Genomic DNA, 22,657 nt, shown 5'->3' on the forward strand with positions numbered 1-22,657 from the left:
GTGAAATACAGAGTAACACTAACATACATTTAATATCACCTACACATCCTAAAAAATTAAATCCGGCAGTCAAGTTTTTGAACCATTAAAAACAGCTTGTCAGACATGCCTCAGTTTTCTTTAGAGAGCACAAGTCTCAGACTGTCTGCCTAGTCTAGTCATCTGAAGAGGCACGGATCAAACTATAAGAATGAAGCTTAACTTGCCTCATCCAAAATAGGCATGTGTCTGTCCAGAAGACTTTTGCCCACCATCTGGGCAGAGAAGTGCTTCTTGTTTCACAAAATTACTACCATTTATAACAAACACTGCCGCGGCTGCAGCAGCACAGTGTCCACTCCTGTACCTCCTAAGTATTGCAAAGGTGCCCTAGACATCTGCCTGGAAGACAATAGCTACAATCTTCTCCATCAAGACAGCCATAAATACTCCTTCTTAAGCTCCTGAGACCCCCATAAAACTAAGATTTCCAGCTTATCCTTTCCCTAACCCTGCCTTTATCTCCCAAGGCCCTCACAATGTAAGGCAGGAGGAAAATTTTTCTTCATCGAATACCCTTTGGAAAATTCATAGGAATCTTCCGCATTGATTCTCTTGTATGTGCTTTAACTTACACAAGTCACTTTCTAAAATTGCTACCCTCATCCTTTCCTAGCAATCAAGAGAATAAGAGACACAGTCAATCTTGTTTATTCATACAGAAAGATTCCCCAGCCCCTTTCACTAGACTGTGTCACTCCAAATTAACATCTGACCCTTTAATAATCATTAGTGGACCTGCAGAGAATGGGGAAAAATTTCAGTCCCCAAAAGGGGTTCAAAGTTCAATTTGAACAAGGTGAGGCTGTGCCTTCATGCTTCTGCCCACAAGAAACTGTTCAGATTGCAGTTTATTTAATGTCGATTTTTTTTTTTTTTTACACCTCTCTTGCATTTTTGTTTTGGTTCGACTGACTGATTTTGATTTCTGATTTTTTTTTTCCTGAGACAGTGCCTGTGTGCAGCTCAGACTATCCTCAAGCAGCATGATTCTGCTGCTTCTGACTCACCTCTCGAGTGGTTTACTGACACCTTTATGCTTTATAAAGTCATTTTAATATTTGAAAATAATGCCCAGTCCAATCACTAAAATGCATACAGGCTCAATGTCCTTGACAGACTAAAGGCATGTCTTACAAAAGCTTCATTCGGGTCCAGAGTTCAATGTTCATTAATGGCCAATGTATATTAAGTAGTGCCTTTAAATAGAAACATACAAAATAAGGCTATTTGTTAACTAGTGACTCAGAATGATGTTACTGGGGTTCAGAAGAACCTCGCCTGGTATTTTGTTCTGGAAGAAATGATTCAGTATTTGCTGCTTCTCTGTTCATGGTGACCATAACCATGGCCATGGTTATGGGCCGTAAGTACAAAAAATATTGGGAACTTAGTGTATTTGAGACTACCTTATGTTTCACATATGCTGGGCACTAGAGGGAGTGCAAAGGAAGACTTAGCTCCTGTCCCTTTCTGGGATCTAGTCGAAAAGAAAAAGACAAATTACACCATCTATGGGGTACTGGAGAAAATACACTACATTTCTTTCAGATAGAAAGGATGTGAGGTACCGGCACATTAATCAGCACATGCAGCTTATACCTGTACAGGAAACGTATCTGCCTCAAATGCATGGAGAATTTGATGCTTTGTTTTAAAGCACTCTAATATTAAAGTGCATTATAGCTTTTCTGCCTAGTTGGATTGTTAGAAGAGAAGATAAGGGGGTGATTGTTTTATGAATAAAGTGTGATGCCTCAGTGAGAGGCCAAGAAACCAATGTGACATAACCAGGGAATGTTGTTGCCAAGAAGCCACCACCCATTTGTCATCCAAACCAGTCTTCGCTCCTCTTTCCATGCAGACACTGAAGTGTCAGATTTGGAATACGGGCCTGTAACCAGCAATCCCTATGTGTGTATGCTGTTAATGGGTATGGGTGTGGGGGTGGGTTGGGGGTGGGCTAGCCACTGCTTGTGTGTGAAGATCACAGGGCAACGTGTGCGTGTCTGCCCTCTTTGAACCTTGTTTGAGACAAGTTCTTTGTGTTGCTGGGTGAGCTAATTCAGCTGGTGCTCCTGCTTTGGGAGAGTCTCCTGCCACCGCCCCTCCCCCATGTCTCTAGGGGCACACTGGGATCACAGATGCTTGGATTGCTGTGTCTTATTATATGCGGGTTCTGGTGATCCCAACTCTAGTTGTTGGATTTCACAGCAAGACCCACAGATCCATTCTCCCCACCCCTGGACCTGTTGTCTTAAATCCATACTTTGAGGATGATTTCATTCATTCTTTTGGAGCTGTATTTTATATAATAAATATCAAGATGACTCTTCTTGTGAATTCAAGCACATACTTAACAAAGCACAGCAAAATAAAGAGGAAATAAAATAAAATAAAAGCTCCAAGAGACAAGGACATAAGAAGCACACAGTAGGAAATGCAGATTGTGTCTTGTTGGTATTTGAGCCCCTATGGGAAGTTGAGAAACAATGTATTTACATAGAGTAATGAAGTACTGAAGCATTCTATTTTCAGTAATGAAAATAGTAAATGAAATACATTTTGAGGGAGAAAAAAGAGTGATTATGGATTGCCACATGTTTTATTTGGTACCCCTAGTATTGTTTCTGTTTTGACTCATATAACCGACTGTCAAAGGTATAAGAGTTCAGATCAAGTAAGGCAGCATACTCCTATAATCCCAATACTTGCGAAGAGGGGACAAGAGGGGCCGGAGCTCAAGCCCAGGCAACACTTTATTACATTTTGTCTCAATATAGTAATAATTTATATTATATGACATCAAAATATACATTATTATTATTATTGTTATTATTATTATTATTATTATTATTATTATTATTATTATTATTATTATTATTATTTAGTAAAACCACAGGTGCTTATTTTTGCTCCTGCATATGTACAGGCACTGAAGAGCCCAGGGAAGTGTGTGTTCAGAGTCATTGTGATGTGGGCTTTCAACAGAAATAACGGCACGACTGACTATCAAGCCGGGGGGACATTATTGCCCTTATCATCTGTTAGAAAACTGTGTGACACTTCAATCATCGCTCCCGATCTTAATCTTAAGGGGGTGCTGCCTGTCTGGTCACATGTACTGCTAGATTTCTAGTGTGAAAGGCAGATTCTTTTCCTTTTCTGGTCTTCTTTTGGAGACACAATGCTTCCAGGAAAGACGCCTTGTTTCACATAAATATCCTTTCTTCTTTCTTCTTCTTCTTCTTTTTCTTCTTCTTCTTCTTCTTCTTCTTCTTCTTCTTCTTCTTCTTCTTCTTCTTCTTCTTCTTCTTCTTCTTCTTCACATTAGGTCTTAGAATTTTGGACTCTGATGTTATTCCTCCTATGAAACAGGATAAGAACCCACCATTAGAAGATGAGAGATCACAGCTTGGCACCTAGATATTTAGGGAATTCTTGGATATACCAATTTATTGACTGAAAGACAATTGCTTCATACCACACTGTTTCTCGTCTCTCCCTCTTCAATTCCGTGTTTCCTTATTCTGCCTCTTCCTCAGCTGCTCATGCTGATGGCTTCTGAGACTTTCAGTCCCCCAGACTTCCACTGGCTCCCTTGAGGCACGATGGTGTAGTGGGAAGGAGGATTCTTTGTTATAAATAATGCACGCAGTAAGCAAATCATCGGAACTGACGGCGAGTAGATGATCTCAAGCCCTTTTTTAGCAGTTTGGATTTGAACACCTGATAGAACAAGTTTGGTCCAATAAGAAGAGCCAGTTTCCGTCTCATTTAAGAGCTCTGAAGACACTGGTTACTTTTATGAAGAGGGGCAGGGGACCGTGCCTTTTGCACGGGTGATTCAGACAGAGGGATCACCTGGCTTAGAAGGGAGCGGGAGCGTTGATTTTTAGGTGTTTCCCGCATCGGCGTCCACGTGTCCCTGTGATGTGTGGAGAATGCCAGGGAGAGGCAAAGCGGGTGATTTTTGCGGGAAGCTAGACCAGCCTCCCTCGTTACATAGGCTCGTCCTCTGCATTGCATCCGAGCTTCGGTGATTTGCTGTTTGGAGACTGCAGATTTGCATAGAGCCCCTAGCTTCACCAGCGTGTGTGGTTTTTCAGTTCTTTTAATTTTTTTTCTTTTTAATTGTCTTTCTTTCTTCTTTTTATATTTTTCTCCTCTTCCGCCCCTTCATCTGCTCCTGCTATTCCTCTGCTCGCTTTCCCCAGTTCGATGCCCGCTGTCTTCACAAGGGTGCCCTCTTCCCTCTGAACCCTTCGCCGGGCGTAAGTGTCAGGAGGCGGCGGACTTGGAGATTGCCTCTGGAGCAGGCGATGCGCGCCGCTGCTCTGCGCGCTGCCCGGGGGAGGCTGGCGCGAGCCGGAGATCTGGCTGGGGCTGAATGGAGGGAAGGGGTACCTCGCGTCCATGGGATCTGCTTCTGTCTTGAAAGGAGGCTGGACCAGCGAAGTGGCCTCCCCATTCCCCAGGCACAATGCTAAACGGATTTACCTAGTGGATTCCCGGTGGATGGCTGTCATGTAGAAGTGAGGACCCTCCGGGAGGAGCTTTAAACAATTTTCCGGCTCCCCACCCCCCCGGCACACACTCTCACCCGAAACTCTTGGGGAGTATCTCGGGAGAACCTGGAGCTCTGCAAACCTGGGAGCAGCCACTCTCTCTGCGCTTGCTGTTCTCCGGGGTTGCCTTTCCGGACAAGTACCCCGCCAGCTGCATACGCCTCGGCTATGTTTCGGATTGTTTGGGTTGCAGGGCACGGCAGACTCCAGGACCTCGAGAAGACTGTCCGAAGGAGGGAGAGGATGGGTGCCCTGGCGCGGTGAGGCGGCCGGCCCCGCAGCCCACCGCGAGCGGCCGGATCCCCGGCTTCCTCTCCTCTTCTTTTGCCCCAAACTTTGCCTCCCGCGGCGGCTGCCCCTTGGCGGGCGCCCCGCCATGTACCAGAGGATGCTCCGGTGTAGCGCCGAGCTGGGATCGCCCGGGGGCGGCAGTGGCGGCAGCGCAGGGGGGCGCCTGGCCCTGCTCTGGATAGTCCCGCTCACCCTCAGCGGCCTCCTAGGAGTGGCCTGGGGGGCGTCCAGTTTGGGAGCGCACCACATCCACCATTTCCATGGCAGCAGCAAGCATCATTCAGTGCCTATTGCAATCTACAGGTCACCAGCATCCTTACGAGGCGGACACGGTGGGTCTGCAATGCCAAGTTCTTGCGGGTTATCCCTTGGTCCCCCTCTTCAACCCTGCACTTGCTCGCGTCTTGGCCTTTTAGGCTCTAAGAAATGGGAGCCAGAGAAAAGGGAGGTGCATTTAGGTGTGCTTGTTGGGAGCCACTTATCTCTTTGAAGACAATAGAAGGGGATGGGTGAAAGCATCGCGGGTGTTTGTGGTGAAGGGTGGGAGGGGCGTGCCTTGCTGAGGTGCTGGGAGATGTGGGCATCTAATAAAGGACCAGCCTGGTCTGGGAGCTTGGCCCCGCTGGAAGGGGGCGTCACTCGCCAGAAGGTCACTCAGTGGCCAGATGGGGCGCCGTGCTTCACAGAGGGACCTAGCGGAGAGAGTAGGGCTCTGCAGAACCTTTTGTCTGTGCAGTGCTGCCCCACCTCCAGACCATCTTCCCTGGCCAGAGCAGTGAACGTTCGAATCTGTGCATCCCTCTGAAGCGCTCCCAGACTGCCGTGACAGGAAGGAGATCCCGGGACTAGGGACTCGCTCAACAGGAGGCCAGTCCCTCTTGCCCCACTGTGTCTTACTTGGAGAAGGCAGCAGTATAAGGAGCTACCTTCTGGAATCCTGGTCAGTCCTCACTGGACACAAAGTTCCTCCTGGGACCCCTCCTTTTCCCCCTACAACACACACACACACACACACACACACACACACACACACACACACACACACACACACACGAGGGCAGGGGGATTCCAGTTTCTTGGTGATTTGACCGAGTTATTCTCTAGATGCCATGGGAGTGATCTTAGACTTTACAGACCCCATCTCCCTGAGGATTTTGTCTGCAGGCTCCTGAACATAGGCAGTGGAGAGAGAGCTTCCTCCTCTGTGCAGCTAATTCCATGAGGGGTTTCTATGGAGTGCAGGCTGGATGGGCTAAGCCAGGAGTTCTGCCTGGAGGAAGAGACATTTGAGTGAAAGGGACCTCTTTTCAAGTTTTTTAGCAAAGAGCTGCATGTAGAAAAATGCCTTGATTAGCAGATTCTTTCTCCAGAGGTACTGAGAGTGAGCCAGGCTCCTCTTATCTTTAGATGAAAGCTATTATCAGATTCACCGAATCGCAAAAAAAAAAAAAAAAAAAAAAAAAAAAAAAAAAAAAAAAAAAGAAAAGAAAAAAAAAAAGAAAAAAAAAGAAAAAGAAAAAAAATCAGTCAGGTTTTTCTTTACCCCCTTTCAGTGCATGCGAGGCTTTCCTTACTTCCATTCTTTGTCTTGTCTAAGTGTAAAGTCCACTCGTTTACCGTTTATCGTTTAGGGATGGGGCAGGAAGCTGTGATCACTATCACTCCTGCACCGCTCTTCCACATCTTTCTTCCAGAGTTCATTCACCTTCAAGATGCCGCTAGCTCAGCCTTGGATCTGTTGCCCCCTCCCATGTAATTCCCCTCCCAGGGGCAGCCGTTAGTACTCTCCTGTTGGCCTCTTCCCCAGGGACAGATTTCCTACCTGGGGATCACTGTGGTTAGGCTTGAAAACTATAGCATGATCTAATGAACAGAGGCAGGTCACCCTGGCAACCCCCTCAGTGGGAGTGAAATAGTGACACACTTTACTTTGGGTCTAAAGAATTGCTTGTTTAGCTCACTTCCCTGATTCTCTCAGGAATTCCTTTAAAGACACCTAGTGAAACATAAACGAACCAATGCTTCCAGTAAGCATAGAGGGCAGATTCCCTGGGAGACAGTAAGGAGTTTCAGGTGTTCCCTCCCTTTCACTAGGTGCAGCCCTCAGCCACTGCTTTGCCTTTGTGCAGAACTATACCAGTCCAGTGGGAGGAAGGAGAGCCAGGGCACAGGAGGGCCAGACAGAGCGTGGGTGGGTGGGAGTGGTGCACCAGATGGGGGTATGCGAGGGTGTGGGGTGGCTAATTGTAGCAGTGGGGCGCTATGAGCTAATAATCTCCTATGCATATTAAGTTCTCTGTGAGTCTGACTCTGCACAATGATCAAGGAATGAAGCCTCTGAATGGGGACAGTGCCTGAGAAGGGGACAGGGGACAGCAAGGGCCCCTGTAACAGCTAGAGGCTCCTTTCCCATTGCAGCTTCTACCCCAGGCAGACGCCGTCTGGTGGTCTTTGCTAGCATTTATTTCCCTCCAGAATACAGTAATTGTCTGTATGTGAATGAAAAAAAATCATCTATCATTGAAAAGAGAAAGCAGGATGGAGTGGCAGAGACAGTGCCTGGGCCACAGGTGCTGCTGCTTCAGAGGTGCTCTTCACATGTCCACATTTGTTTGTAAACCTTACTCCATCCCCTCATATGTAGTATTCACAATGCAATCTCCTAAATAGAATCCAGTCCTGAAGTTCTCACACTTCACCCCTGCCTTCTCTAGAAAAGAGGGAATTAATTCTATAGAGAACAATCCAAGTACATTAGTATGAAAAAATCAGCCTCTGAGGATGGTGCACTCAGAAAGCAGGGTCAGGGAATGAGAGGGGGCCCAGAGCAGGGCAGGTTGGGTGGTAGCTTAAAAGGCACCTAATAAGAAAGAGGTGATGTTGAATTTGTTGGGTCAATAAGTTCACTGAATATTTAGCTAATTATTGGGACAAAGGGCTCACAGGAAGAATTGCTGATCCTCATAGACGAGAGTGAAAGCAAAGCACAAAGGTAAATGACAGTGTGATAAATTTCTACCAGAAAAATGAAGGCAGGTAAAAATGAGGCTTAGTTTAAAATCTGTGATTCTTGCAAATGTGCATGTGTGGGCAAACAAATAAATGAGCCTATTTGATTGTATTAGAATTTCTCAGAATCAAAAGTACTTTGATTTCATAATAGGGAGTATATATATATATATATATATATATATATATATATATATATATATATATATATATATATATATATATATGCTTAAATGTATGAAAGGGAAAAAAAGCTTGTGTAGTATATTTTAAGGTATAAAATTTAGTCTCTTCTGTTTTAGAAACTGCTGGGTTGAGGAGCCAGGTTCATTCTTCTTCATTTTCTCATCATGCTATGCTTCATTTGCACTATTATGAGGTGTCACTTACAAGGTTTGCAAGGTTTGCCGGGTACAGAGGGAGCTCATGTCTACCCCACATGTCTTTGTGCAAGCTGACCCAGTTGCAGAGATGGTGCTGAAGATTTCTTTAAGTGCATGTATATGAGAGGCAGATTTGGAGACCATTTCAGCCCCTCCCCCGCCAATTTTGCATGAATCTAAAAACATAAAGGGTGAAACAACTTCTGTGGAAAATTATATTTCTCCAGTTAAGCCAGTGGAGAACTGTGTAACTGTAAATGATAAGAAGCAAAGGCTGCTTATAATTAAAGCCAACTGCAGGCCAGAATAGAGCCGTGTGCTCAGCCAGTACTGCTTTTGTGCTATGCCATATGTGCAGAGCACACAATGATGTCAGTGCTATGCTCAGGTTCCTGTCTCAGCTCCCAGCCTTCCTAAGCTCCCATGCTCTGCATACTTTAGAAAATTAGCTTAGAGCCTCTCAATATTTTCAGAAGACACAGAACGGAGAAAGACATCACAGATCTTAGCAATCAATGTTAGTTCTCCTCCCGCAAATACGAGTTCTGGAAATTATGTTACTATGATGAGCTTTTACTATTAGAGGGCAAAAGAGTCTCCCCCAGGGGGAAATGTTAATGCATGGTTTGTATTTGAAGGAATTCAATGACATTATATAAAGGTAATATTTACAACTAGGATGTATAATATATTCTTACAAAACAATTTCAAAGCAGATGCTAAAGTTCTAAAAGGAGTGGTGGGTTTGAAAGGGAACTTAAATATCATTTCCTTGTGCAGCTACTGAGGCGTATCATAGATGGGCCACACAATGGAGCCAGATCTCTGATCCAGCCCAAGGCGACTCCACAACCTCAAAGCTTTACAAACTAGAACAGAGAGGGTCTTCAATGTGGCTTCATGGCTGGACATATGGAGTAGAATTCATTATAAGACAGCTGGCACTTATGTGTCCTGCGTATCGGGGCAGTACTGTGTGCTTCATGTAAGACACACTCAGCTGGTGACCCACTATCGTCTTCATTAACGTTGCTGAGGAGCTGTCTCATACTTGCTGAGAGCAACTTTCTGACTTATTTTGGGTCACAAGCAAAAGGGTTGATTGGCAAAACCCTTCACAATATATTCTACCTGGATGAAAACCTCGAATGGTCAGGTCATTAATTACTGTAGATGAGCAGACACTTTTTGACTCTGGGACAGGGATTTGCTGCTTCACACTTCTGCTGTTGACTTTTTAAGCAAAGGACATCAGTGACATGTTTGGAACAAAACGGCTGGTGAACGTGTTTGCAACAATTATTTGAATCAGTTTAGGTTCTAATAATCCTGACAGCCTAGAGACATTTTGAGTTTGTCTTCAAATTGCCATACATTTATGCTTTAGATTGTTTACCCACTTACTGAGTACATATACCATAAATGCCTCCAATGGAAAGGTATCCACAATGGTTTGGGTACCAGGTACCACGGGGGAGGAGGCTAGAGTATAAGGGGAATTATGGGGGGAGGGGCCAGCTAGTAGAAGCCGGTACAATTAAAGTCCAATCATCATGTTTACACCTTAGCTCTAAAAGTGCATGCTATTAGAAAATGTCAGTCTTTAGGCAAACGAACACAATTCCTCTTTTCATCATCAGTATCTTTTATTGCCTTAAATATTAATGTTTTAGAAATATTGTCTTGCCCAATCGCCTTATGTCAGGTTGCTGCTTGTATTTCTTGTAGCAAAAGCAAAACTTTTATTTCTCAAATAAACACTGGGCTTGCTTTATAAGTATATTTTAAATGAGAGGTTCATTGGTTTAAATTTACACTAACGTATAAATTATTGAAGCATCTTGGTCTGGTGGTGATAACTCTCAGAAATATATCCATATGAAAATTTGTCCATTGCCACTTATTGGAGTTATATAAACTTTCAAAGCTATTTTTGGTGAACTCATAAAATGAAAATGAAATAAGTTACAACACTAGAAACAACAAATGAAACCATGAATTTGAAAGTACAGACTATAGTAGTTTCCTAATAAGTAACATTGAAGCCTGTAAGCAATAGCTACGTGTAAGAGTAATCCACTGACTGTGTTGTAGTCCCTAGCCTGGCAGTTATTAACTGAGTGACTTCTGGAGTTTATTCCTTCTTTAAATGTCAGTCTCTTTCAGCTCTGAAGTTTGATGATATCATCCCTCTCATTTATCACTGTGACAACACAGAGCTCTAAGTAACTCGAATGAACTAGACCTACAGGGTCATGCAAAAGAGTGGGAAAATGGGAAGTAGAACCCATGTCTTCCAATGCATCTTCCTCCATGTTTAAATACGTCTCCTTGAAACTCTTGAGAGGGTCATGGGAAGTACCAATCTTGTCCATTTACACTTTTATTTGGTAACTTGATCATTAAAGGTAGTAGTGTAGGGGGTTAATTCAAATTAAGCCTATCTCTCAGAATAGATCCACTTCCTGTGTAGAAAACCTTGCAGCCACCCTTCCTCTACTGTTACCTATCCCAATACTTAACCATTAGAGCCTCAAATAAGCTACAGCTTGTATCTCTCTTTTATGAAAAGCACATATTTTAATATTTTAACAATCTCATTAACATGGTTATTATGTTTTTATTAGCATGTTTTTATGTTGTATAGTCTATCAAAAGACTAAGACCCCTTGTCAAAGAGCTCATAATGGCTACATTCTCAGGCTCCATTGAACATATGAATACTTTTTAATTCTTCATGCTTTGCTTGACTTTTCCAGAGCTTTATTGATTTTAGGCATGCTTTTCCTACTTTTCCTGTTGCTATGATGATATCCCTGACAATTGCAACTTAAAGGAGAGGGCTTACAGTTTGAGGACACAGTGCTTCATAGCAGGGATTCCTGGTGACAGTAGCTTGAGCAGCTGATCCCATTACTTCCAAACTTGGGAGCTGGTGGACACTGAATGTGGGTGCCCGGCCAACTGTCTTCTTTTTATGTAGTCCAGGGCCCTTGCCTTAAAAATGGTACTGCTCACTATTGATGAGTGTATCTCCCCATCTCAGTTAACTTATCAAAGTATTTCCTCACAGTCATGTCAGAGGGCAGCTTAATCTAAAGAATCTTTCCCAGGTGTGCTTTGAGACTTGATCACAATCAGACGTTAACAGTAAATACTATCATAATGTGTTGTAAATAAATATTGAATTCAAGTTTTAAAAATATCTGATTGCCCCAATAACTGCTCCAGTGGTTACTCACCTAGGTGCCTACAAGTCCTGCGATGGGGCTCACACTGAGCTTCCAATTGCCTAGTGCTCTCCCTTTAGCTATTATTCAAGAGAAGTCTTTTAGAAATAAGCACCTTCCCTCTACATATAATCTTTTTCTTGGTTCATCCTTGTCTACACGAGTCATGGAATATCTTTTTATAGAAAAACTTTTAATGGCCTTTTAAAATATTCCAAAATGCTAGATGTTTCAGTGTTAATTGTCAATGCTGCATCCTTCAAGTTTTGATAGAATGGAGCGAAAACAGCAATCTTTGCAAGTACATATCCCTACGGTACCCTCACATAAAGTATCTCATTTCATCTGTGCAGCATTGGCAGTATGATCATTATTTGCTGACAAAGAAACACATTCATAGGAACAATGAGTTTTCCAGGGCCACTTAATTAATAAGCAGATATTTTTATTTTTCTTTTTCCAAGACAGTATGATGACACAGAGCTTTGAAAACTGTTCTTCATTTGGCTGTCAAAGATCTGAATTATGTACAGTTGTCATCACTCGCCAATTATCAAACCATTGTTTAGCATTAGCCAAAGAAGCATCACCAACTAATACCAATACTAACAAGTTCTATATCTATATATGTATGCGTGCATATCATTTTCATGTATACGTATATATAATTTCAATATATATAAATATAATTTTCTTTACTGGTACATTAGAAAGTATATATTTGTGGAATGCCACATGCTGTTTCAATACATTCTATGTATAACACAGAGCAAGGACTTTTTTCTACTCATTTATTAATGAGTAGAAATTCTTTAAGTGAGAATAAATAAAATAAGAAATTTATATGTACATTCCAGATTTTCTAGCTAATGATACATCGTTAGCCAAGAAGGAAGTAGTAAAGTGGAAGTGGCCTTATAAAGAACAACATTTCAAATTCACCTTACAGTACTATCCCCAGTGCATTATAGCTGAGCAACAGTTATAGGAAGAAGGATGCTGAGCCTCAGACAGAGCTTCTTTCAATTATCAAATATATGACATATACATTGTTTTGACTACTGGACATAGTGCCAGTAAGATTTGTGAATGGGAATTGGGGTGATGCAAAGAGTCATTGGTGTCATGTAGTTTCAAAGTGTGTGCTTATGTACATATTAGATTTTACAAAGTTCCTATAAATATCATAGAAACTTTTTTACAAGACTTCCAGGTTAAATGTTTGTATGATGTGATCTGATCATTTTTATAGCACAGTTATTATAGAGTTTATATGTTCTGTAAATACTTGGTAATTGGCTTTTAAGAACTATGTAACTTTCATTTGTAAGAAAAAGTATCTGATTTTCTGAGAATTAGCAAACAAAAGTCTCAAAGAGTAAAGGAGTAATTTGTACGGTGTGTAAGATGCAAGGCAGTGGTATTTAGAAATTTAGAAATTATTTGTGCAAGGCTGTTTTGACTGTCTGCATGTATTGAACTAACATAACCAACTGGACATAATTATTTATGTGGCTCAGCCAGTCTTGACTGTTAGTTACTGTCCGGTGATCAGATCCCATTTACCTAGAAGAGGCAGAAATCAAAGCAGATGACCATGAGATTAGTGCAGATTTTTCCTTAGGCAGTCAATTTCAAAGTCCGAAATATCTAAGTTGGCTTTAGGTTGAATTATCTCTAGTGTAACTAGTTGGAGAGTTTAAGTCACATCACTACAAGTGACTGTGATGTGATCTAAAAATGCATCCAGGACAAGTGTGACAGCCACGATACCCTCACACTAGCCCATTAGCACTTTAGTCTGAGCCTGCAGCCACACGTTTGAAAGAACTATGTTTTTCCTGATGGATCCCATTTTGAAATTTTACAAGATGTGTTTCTGCCACTGTGAAGAAGGCTTTTGTTTATGTCTGAACATTTATGGCACCTTTTGTGTATTTATGTTTTTGGTGATTAAATGTGCTACAACTTGATATAGAGAAATAATTCTTAGCATTACCAACCTGAACAGGTCTGGGGACGTTAGTCTAGAAGATGTATATGGAAACTGAATTTTCTATTTGGTTTTCAGGCATTGTTTTATAGTCTACTTTCTTTACATTTCATATCAGTTTCTTAAAACTTGTCATATCTGAATATTCGTGTCTGCATAGTCATAGAAATGTCATCATTTTTTTTTTTTTTTGGACTATATGTTTCCAAAGTTGGAAGAGAGACATTTTCCTTAATGCTCTAAGCTACATTTCCTTCAAGTCTATAGTTAACATTTTCAGTATTATAATATGCTGTATCAGTCATTTTTTTTATTGAGGCATTTTTTATGTAGCCCTGGCTGTCTGCCCTGTCCTGGAACTCTCTTTCTAGACCAGGCCAGCCTTAAACTCACAATGATCTACCTGCCTCTGCCTCCCGAGTGCTGGGATTAAATGTGTGCACCACCACGGCTGGCTGTATCAGTCATTTTTTATGTCTACTGGCCAAGTAATAAGATATACTGGAATAAGATGAATAATAAACCAGTCTCTATCAGCAAGGTGGTTAATTGGTAATACTGGTAAATAGGAAAATCATACATTTGGTTTTTTTTGGTGCTTATTATATGCCAAGTACTATTGCAAATTTGTAAGAAAACAGCAAAGCATTTGTTCTCACTACCTTCTCAGTTATATATTATTAATGTCTCACTCTAAAAATGAGACAGTCTGGGTACAACGAAGTTATCAAATACTCCAGTTAACAAAGCTAGGGAGATAGGACCTGAGTTTATATTCAAGCAAGCACAACTGGAACACCCACACCCTTTAACCCTTATGGTTTCTCTTAAATAATAGAACATTTTTCTGTTTTTTTCCCTCAATCATCCATAGCCAGTTGTCCACAATAGGCCAGATGAGGAGACTATCCATATTGTTAAATTAGTCTAATTTACAGTTATTTCTCTGAAAGCACATCAGGTTTCCTTAACTTCCATGTTCCTGGGCCGTCAGTGCTTGACTACACAGTGCATGGAAAGGCATCCCTGTGCTGCCTTCCTTGTCACTGTATTTCTTGTGACTGATCTATAAATCTCCATAGCTACCACCACACCAAAAGGAGAGGAATGGTTGATCTAAGATGTTTATTAATGTTTATTCACTATTTTCACTCCACTTGGCAAATACATCCCCTACCCAGTGGATAATCTGGTGTGATAATAGACTAATTTGCAAGTACAACTATGGCTTAAAATTAAAAGGCAACAGTTGGAATTAGACTGATAATGTGATTATATTCTTGAGAAGAAAGGAATTTTTCCATATACAATTAAGTAGAAGTGCATATTTCTCAGAGCAGGTTATAGAGAAATGATTGACAATTAATGAACTACTTTAAGTATCTTAATTTTCATTGTTTTTTAAATTCAGGATACTTAAATTTTTTTTTTTTAATTTTTATTTTGGTATTGATTTTCCATCCCACCCTTCACACCAGCTTTCTACCATGCTTTGTATTTGGGGAGGAGTCCCGCAAGTTTCCAAATCCCCATTTTGACACTCAGTATTTTTTCTATTATTTGGTTGCTGCATCATTTTTTTTTTAAAGTAAAGAACATTTCACACTTACTTTAAAGTACCTTCTGCTTGCTCTCTGACTCCAATGTTCTGTATCTTTATTTCTGAAATCTGAGAAAGCAAATATTTTCTTGTTCTTAGAGTTTAATTTTATGAGAGTACTATATGTCAGACTCGATTCCCAGCCTACACGGACTCTAGTGGAGCATATCGGCTTTAGATGTTAGTGTAGGTGTGTGGGCCATTGTATAATTAATATTGTGTATTCATGGCTTCAGGAGACTTAAAATTTTAAAAATCAAATTTTATTCCTTGTATTTCCTGGCATGATACAAGTACACAAAACTTGAGGATTTTTCACATCTCAATTCAGAGTAGTTTGGGTACTAGATTATGACTTGGAGCAATATTCAGAAAGTAATGTTAATACTTTGAGGTATCAGGTTTCCTAATTGCATTTTTCCTTAAATATCCTTTTGCATAGTCAATTATCTCTAGATTTTTCAATTTCTTTTATTCATTGATGTTGCCACTTACTATAAAAAGTCTGGGAATTCCCATAGAGACCTCAGCTCTTGAATAAAGAAAAGACCTGGGGCTAGCCTAAACATTTTTCTGAAACTCTACTTCTAGAGTGCAATAAATCTCATTACAGTGACACCCCTAAGATGATTGTGATGGTGGAATATTTTGTGTGAGCATTTGGTTTAAGATCTGACAAATTAGCCTGACTTCTCAAAGTGATAGACAGCTCCTCCCTGACTGGGGCCTTCTTTTCTAGTCAGGACAGCAAAGACTAAGATTAGGCATGAAACCGCACATTCTCTGTGGGGTCTTCTAAGCCAGACTACATTGTCATTTGTTAGTAGGTTAAAGGTGAGGCCAAAGCTGAAATTCATCTTAGGCATCTGACTTATGCAAAGAGAATGACACAGAGAATAGTGTTAAAAACCAACAACTTGTATGCCCCTTTTCCTGTGGGAGTCACATGAGTGACCTTGTGGTATCAGTGAACGGTCAAGGCTACCAGTGTACATGTTGTTGGACAGTTTTTATACTTCTTGAAAAAAAATTATAGTTGAGGGAAAGCTTCTTTAAAAAAAAAAAAAGCAGAAGACAGAGGACAGAAGGTAAGCAAGAAGAATGTTAGTACAAAAAGATTCCATCTTTGTCCAAACAGCCTCTGAAAATGTCCTTAAACACAAACCTGGATGTATTCAGGATGAAGGAAATTTCAAGAAGGAAACAGTGGTCCTGGCACAGAGTGCCTGAAGTCACTTCTTTTTAATGAAGTCACTTTCATGTTTATACCAAAGTTATACATACAGCTATTTAGCATAGCATTCTTACACAATTCAAGCATTTAACATACTAAAACAAATGAAAATTTCCGCAACTGTAGTTTTCCTTCCTTCCATTTATTTATTTATTTACTTATTTGCTTTTCCTTCCTTCCTTCCTTCCTTCCTTCCTTCCTTCCTACCTTCCTTCCTATTGTCTGTATTGGGGATTTGCCTGCATGTTTGTGCATGAAGTGCCCTCAGAAGCCAGAAGAGAGCCCTGGATCCCCTGGAACTGGACTTACAGATATTTCTTCTTAGCCATCTGAGTGCTGGGAATTAAAATTGTGTCCTCTGAAAGAGCAGCAAGCACTCTAACCCATAGAGTCATTTCTCCAGGCCCTCTCACTCAGTCATCAATGTTTGAGAGACACCTTGTTGACTTTTTTAACAACAGCTTTTCAAAGGCACTTGATATCCATACTTTAATTGTTTGCTTCTACTTATTGGAAAAGAGAAGCTGTTTGGTGAACCATTGTAACAGACAAAAGTGCGTGCTCATTCAGATTGCCTTCGTTTCAGACAGAATGCTCGTGTTGGGATAGATTTACTCTACAGAGCGACCCATCTGTTCTCCTTTCAAAAGTATGAAGAAGGCTTCTCATGATATCAGCAATCTAGAGTCTTAAGAGCTGGGTAATTCAGTCGAAGAACCTACTGAGCTTGACACATGAGACTACATCTTACCTCACATGCTCTTATGCTCTGTGGAGTTTGGTGAATCTGGATCTTTGAAGATAGTGTGCATGTCGCTTGGGAAGCCTGGTAGCCCAAAGAATAACCTTGAGGATCTGTCCTGTGGTACTAGAACTGTTTAGAAATCCGAGAAATACTTCCCAGCAAGTAACTCATATGTTAAATGTAGAGAGAGGGAGGAGTCTATATAAGAAAATAGCACCACCCATGCCTTATCCAAAATTATAATCAAACCTGCTGTCTTGCACTGGCAAGCAGATGCTCTGCCTTTAAGTTGTATCACCATCCTTACTTGTACATCTCTGCAAAACAAACAAAATTACAGAATGATTACAAACTCCAGTTTTTCTTGGTAATCCCACTCAGGGGCTCTGATCATGAATGATAAATAATCCCTGTGATCAGTGAGAAACGTGTGTGTGTGTGTGTGTGTGTGTGTGTGTGTGTGTGTGTGTGTTATATCTTGCTTAGCCGTGAGACTTATCTATCTTTGCAGATGTCTTGAAACCTTTGCTAGAAAAAGGCCTGCAAATGCAAGACCAATAGTGACAGCATATGTACAGAGAGCTGACTGCTCTTATGTAATTTCATTCAGTCAGCCTTCTCATTCAAAATAAGTAGATATTTACGTTATTACCAAAATGTGGGTGTTTACACACATTGTGCTGGCGAATCACTGTACCACGGAGTGCCAAGAAAGCAGAAACCTATCAGTCAGCAAGTGCTTATCAAGTGCCCAGTGCTTGGGATAGGGCATTGTCTTACTGAGATGAATGACCTAAAAGAGGTGGGGGAAAAATCCATTTTTGTGTCTCAGGATTTCAAAATGAACCTGCATGCCTCTTGCTCTATCAAGAACCCCAGTGAGGAGGCCTTGCTGCTGCCTGGAGCAGGATCACAGGAGGAGCGAAACCACGCCCTTTTCATCTCCTGACAGCTTTCCTGCTTTTTCTGTGATCCTTTAAGAACACCCCAAGCTTACTCACTCCCTCAGGACACAGTGCAGCAAGAAACAGGCAGGGGTCTTGGGTAATTGGGAACATGTTCCATTACATTTCTGTTCTTATGTTGATAAATCACATGGGGCTTACAACGTGCTGTCTTGTTTTTATCTCATTTGATACACATAACAATCCTGTAAATTAGGCATGGCTGATTTCTACCTCATTTTGCCCAGGAGGAAAGATTGTGGCTTGGCCACATAATGTGTATGACCTGAGTCAGGTTTATAAGCATCAGTGGTGGGTCTTTCACTCATCACACAGATTCCCTGTGTCCAAATGGATTTCTTCCACCCATACAGATTAACACACATTATGTGTGCACAGACCTTAAAGGATCAAAGTTTAAGAAGATGAATGATTCTGCAGGGATGTGGGAAACAGTAAAGGCCCCTCTCCTCAGAACTTCTGGACCAGAGAGAAAAGACAAAATAAAATTGTATTTTCCACCATTAAAATGAAAGATATTTGGGGAAGATTGTCATGAACACGATTGACTTTGCATGAATCTTATCCATATGATAGTTAAAATTTCTTCTTGTTTATTGGGGTTTGAAAAAGAATGATTTTAAATATTATTCCAATTTGAAGCAAAAACTCACTGGCTTTTTATCATATATCATGAAATAGCTTTTAAAAATGTGAATACGACCTGGGAAAACACTCAGGCCTGACACATCTTTATTTAACTAATGTTGTAATGCTTTTTAGATGAACAGTGACAAGGAACTGTGTATAATTAAAACATCCAATTACTTGTAGAGAATTATTAAAGAGCACTTGGAAAATTGAGATATTCTGTCAAAAACTTAATAATTAAAGCATTCTATTCTTCATGGGGATGCCAAGGACATTTATCCAGACACTCTCATCAACAAAATGCCATTTACTTATTCAGGTACAAAGGATGTTGACTCTATTTCACAGGGCAGTTTCTCTAGCTAAATAAGGGTGGGTCCCTCCAGGAGTCATCCCTGAGCTTGGAGATCAGGCTGAAACATGTGAGTGTGGTTTGTATTATCTCTAAGTGCCCCTCAATAGGCATCTCACAGTACTCACATGTTTATAGAAGAGCCATGGAGGCCTTCTTTGATTTCTGTAAATGCAGTAACATATTTGCTCTGTTATTTGGTACTTACTGAGATATATTGTTATTAAATTATGTAAATAGCTTGTAATACATATATTTCTTCAAATACGTTTGACTTCAAATACGTGTGACTTCAAATACATGTGTACGTTTCAAGATCCATCTCTTAGTATCTGATTTTTTTATAAATAAATTGTATCACAAATTGAAAAGAACCTTAAAAATTAAAGGTATGGTATGCCAATCAGAGGCTACATTATATCTCTAAAATAATGGTTTTATCAATCTTCAGCATACCAAGTTGTATAAGAAATAAGTGACATCATGTTTATAAAATGCTATGCAGTTATATTTAGGGAAAATAAAAGCATTGTAACAATGCAATGAGTTAATCACATAAATAAAATTCAGAGCTGGACACAGTGGTACATGCTTTTATTCCCAGCACTCAGGGAGACAGAGCCAGGCAGATTGCTGTAAGTTCAAGGCCAGCCTGGTCTACAAAGTTAGTCAAGGACAGCCAAGGCTATACAAAGAAACCCTTCTCAAAACAAACAAACAAACAAACAAGCAAACAAACAAAATATAAGTAAATAAATAAATAATAAATTTCTGACATAAGCTAATGACTTTCAGATTTTTTGACTCCATCAAAATCACAGAAGAGGCCTACTGAAAACATAAAATGAGGGGCCTGGAGAGATGGCTCAGTGGTTAAGAGCATTGCCTGCTCTTCCAAAGGTCCTGCATTCAATTCCCAGCAACTACATGGTGGCTCACAACCATCTATAGTGTAACCTGATGCCCTTTTCTGGCCTGCAGGTGCACAAGCAGACAACACTGTATACATAATAATAAAATAAATCTTTAAAAAAATGAAAGAAAATATAACATGACTGTATTATATACCAAGAGTTATTTCTTAGAGAATTTGCATATTAAATCAATCTTTTCCCTTTAGGGATGCCTAATATGGATCTTCCTCTCACAGCTCTCTGGGAAAAAGTTTCTGCCCTGGTGTCACACAGCTCACTGTCAACCATCACCAGGTTATGTCATGAGAAAGTCTTAGCAGAGACTGCCTTATATCTAGATAATGCTACAAGAGCCTTGTTGGAAAGTTCTCTAATTTGAAAGCTTCATATTAATGATCGGTTACTGAGAATAAAATATTAACTAGGGTTCTAACATGTTTTAAATATATTACTCTTGTCTACGAATGTCTGTAGCACATGAAATGTAGGCTGCCTGTATATTCTCTCTAAAGGGTCATAGTCATTACTGATTTCATAGAATGTCCCTATCTAGCACTTGCCTTTCCTATAGAGGTATAATTTGAAGGCTATGGATAAGATCTGATGCCGTTAAATAGTTCAGTCTGCAGTCTCCTTTTGTCCTCCTATTTAATCATCATTTGGTCTATTTCCAATATCCGCAGAAAGGATTCTTTTAGTCCATTATGCAATCTAAGGTGGTGGTGTTATTTTAAGTTAAAAATTTAATGTTTAACACTCTTTCCTTTGACCAAGAAAGCTTTGAGGCAGGTGTTATTCCAGCACGCATTTCATCATATGCTATTTATAACATTTTAGGTTTTGTAGCGCCATTTCCCAAGATTTCTCTGCTTTAATGTTTGTGATTTTCTAATGTTAAATATTGTATGAGCATTCCCAATCTTGGTCTTATTCTTAAGTCAAACAAACTTTCTTAAAAATGACAATATAATTGGAGTGTGATTCTGCATTCTTTTTGAACTTACTAGAATGACAAAAACATATCTTCAATTAGACACTTGGAACACCAACAAAGATTTTATCATGCTACCAATGTACTCCTTATGTAACAAATGAAGACTCTGAGACCAGATTAGGTCCCTTTCCCATGGCATTGTAGTGTTCTTCCTTCAACATTGTTTACAAAGGATCCAAATGCAGGACAATATAATCACAGCCAAGTCAACCTATGTGAAGACTTTTTAAATCAAATAACCTCCATGGCTTTAAATAAGGCCCAATAGACTAATATTTTCCCTGTTTATAATTTAAAAATTTCTCTTATTTTTGACCTACTTTATTTATTAAAATTTACATGAGCTGAGAACATTCATAACTCCTGTGCACACTATTGAGCTGACAGTTTAAATTCTTTCCTGGCTTAATTTATAATACTATGAAGGTGTTTTAAAGTAGAGAGGTAATTGCATCAGAGAAAAATAAGAGGAAAAGGTATTGGGAAGAAAGGTCTTCAACTGTGAGACACCTTGGGGAGTCCAGGTAAATGCAGAAGGATGCAACCATGTTCTAGTAGTCAACTGCTGGTAATGAAAGTAGGAAACTTAGTAGCAGGCTACCAAGAAGAGACTTGATACCCTATGAGCATATACAGGGAATGACGTCCCCCTCAGTCAGAGTCATAGGGGAGGGGAGTAAGGGGAAAATGGGAGGGAGGGAGGAATGGGAGGATACAAGGGAGGGGATAACAATTGAGATGTAATATGAATAAATTTTAAAAATTTTTAAAAAGAAAAGAAGTAGGAAACCTAGAGCTCTCTTAAATTTTCAGCTTTCTCCGTGTCAAATTCCTGGAACATTTAGAGCTCTTAGGAATTTTCAGTAACATTTGTTGTTACTCATCATCACTATCACTATGGAAGACTTGGATAAGTTTGAGAAAAGATGATTACACATCCCTAATCATAATATCCAAAGGAAACTACTGCAAAGATTTTGGCATGTGATTTTTTGTAGTTTGTCTTTACATAATTAAACATTTTGAAAAGAGGGTGGTATTGAGTAAAGTGTTTTTTAAAAACATTTATTTTTAAGTAAAAATATATGGCTGCTGGCCCAGTTTGTACGGGCCTGGAAATCTCAGCTACTTAGGAACCTGATTGAGCAGGACTGTAAATAGTTTAAAGTGTGCCTGGACTCCAGAGTAGGTTTAAGGACAGTATTGGTTGTTAGTAAGGTCCTGTTTGAGAAATAAAAGCTAGATACAAAGGAAGGACTAAGAATGTAGCTCAGTGGTATTATGTTTGTCTAGTATATATCAGGCCATACGTTCAATCTTAACACAAATTGTGTGTGTGTGTGTGTGTGTGTGTGTGTGTGTGTGTGTGTGTGTAAAATGTTTTTTATATATTAATTGCTGGGCACTACAGTATATAGTTATATAGTATTTTTCCTGGACAACTCTTATTTTATCAGTTCTTTTGATGTTGAAAATTTATGCTGCCACTTAAAAATTTAAAAGCATTGTTATTGCACATGATGGTTCAGTAAATATATGTGTGTTAGGCACAAAGTAGAACTGTTAGGTTTGAAGGATTAGACATTTCTAGGTTTCTGCTAATCATTGCTGAACTGAGTCCTCCTTCTTCGTGCATTTGTCTGCATTGTCCACTGGGCTATTTAGTAAGCAGATTATCTCTGAGGACAATTGAAAGTGTCAGTCTATATC

At 40.1% G+C, this 22,657-nt stretch overlaps 1 protein-coding gene across 32 annotated transcripts in view; it reads left to right on the forward strand.

Annotated features, from left to right (window-relative positions):
- The window catches only part of Nrxn1 (neurexin 1), a 1,084,885-nt gene that overhangs the window by 651,560 nt on the left and 410,668 nt on the right, over positions 1-22,657 (forward strand). For 2 of the 32 annotated variants that reach the window (XM_051156107.1, XM_051156187.1), the window contains exon 1: positions 4,185-5,230. The exons of 28 other annotated variants lie outside the window; for them this stretch is intronic. In XM_051156107.1, the coding sequence (XP_051012064.1) occupies positions 4,984-5,230 (247 nt within the window). In that variant the 5' untranslated portion in view covers positions 4,185-4,983. Of the gene's footprint in view, positions 1-4,184; positions 5,231-22,657 lie in introns of those variants that run through there. 2 more of the 32 variants (XM_051156260.1, XM_051156339.1) reach the window with 1 other exon arrangement.

Source organism: Acomys russatus, chromosome 1 (genome assembly GCF_903995435.1).
Source record: "Acomys russatus chromosome 1, mAcoRus1.1, whole genome shotgun sequence".
NCBI classification, from domain to species: domain Eukaryota; kingdom Metazoa; phylum Chordata; class Mammalia; order Rodentia; family Muridae; genus Acomys; species Acomys russatus.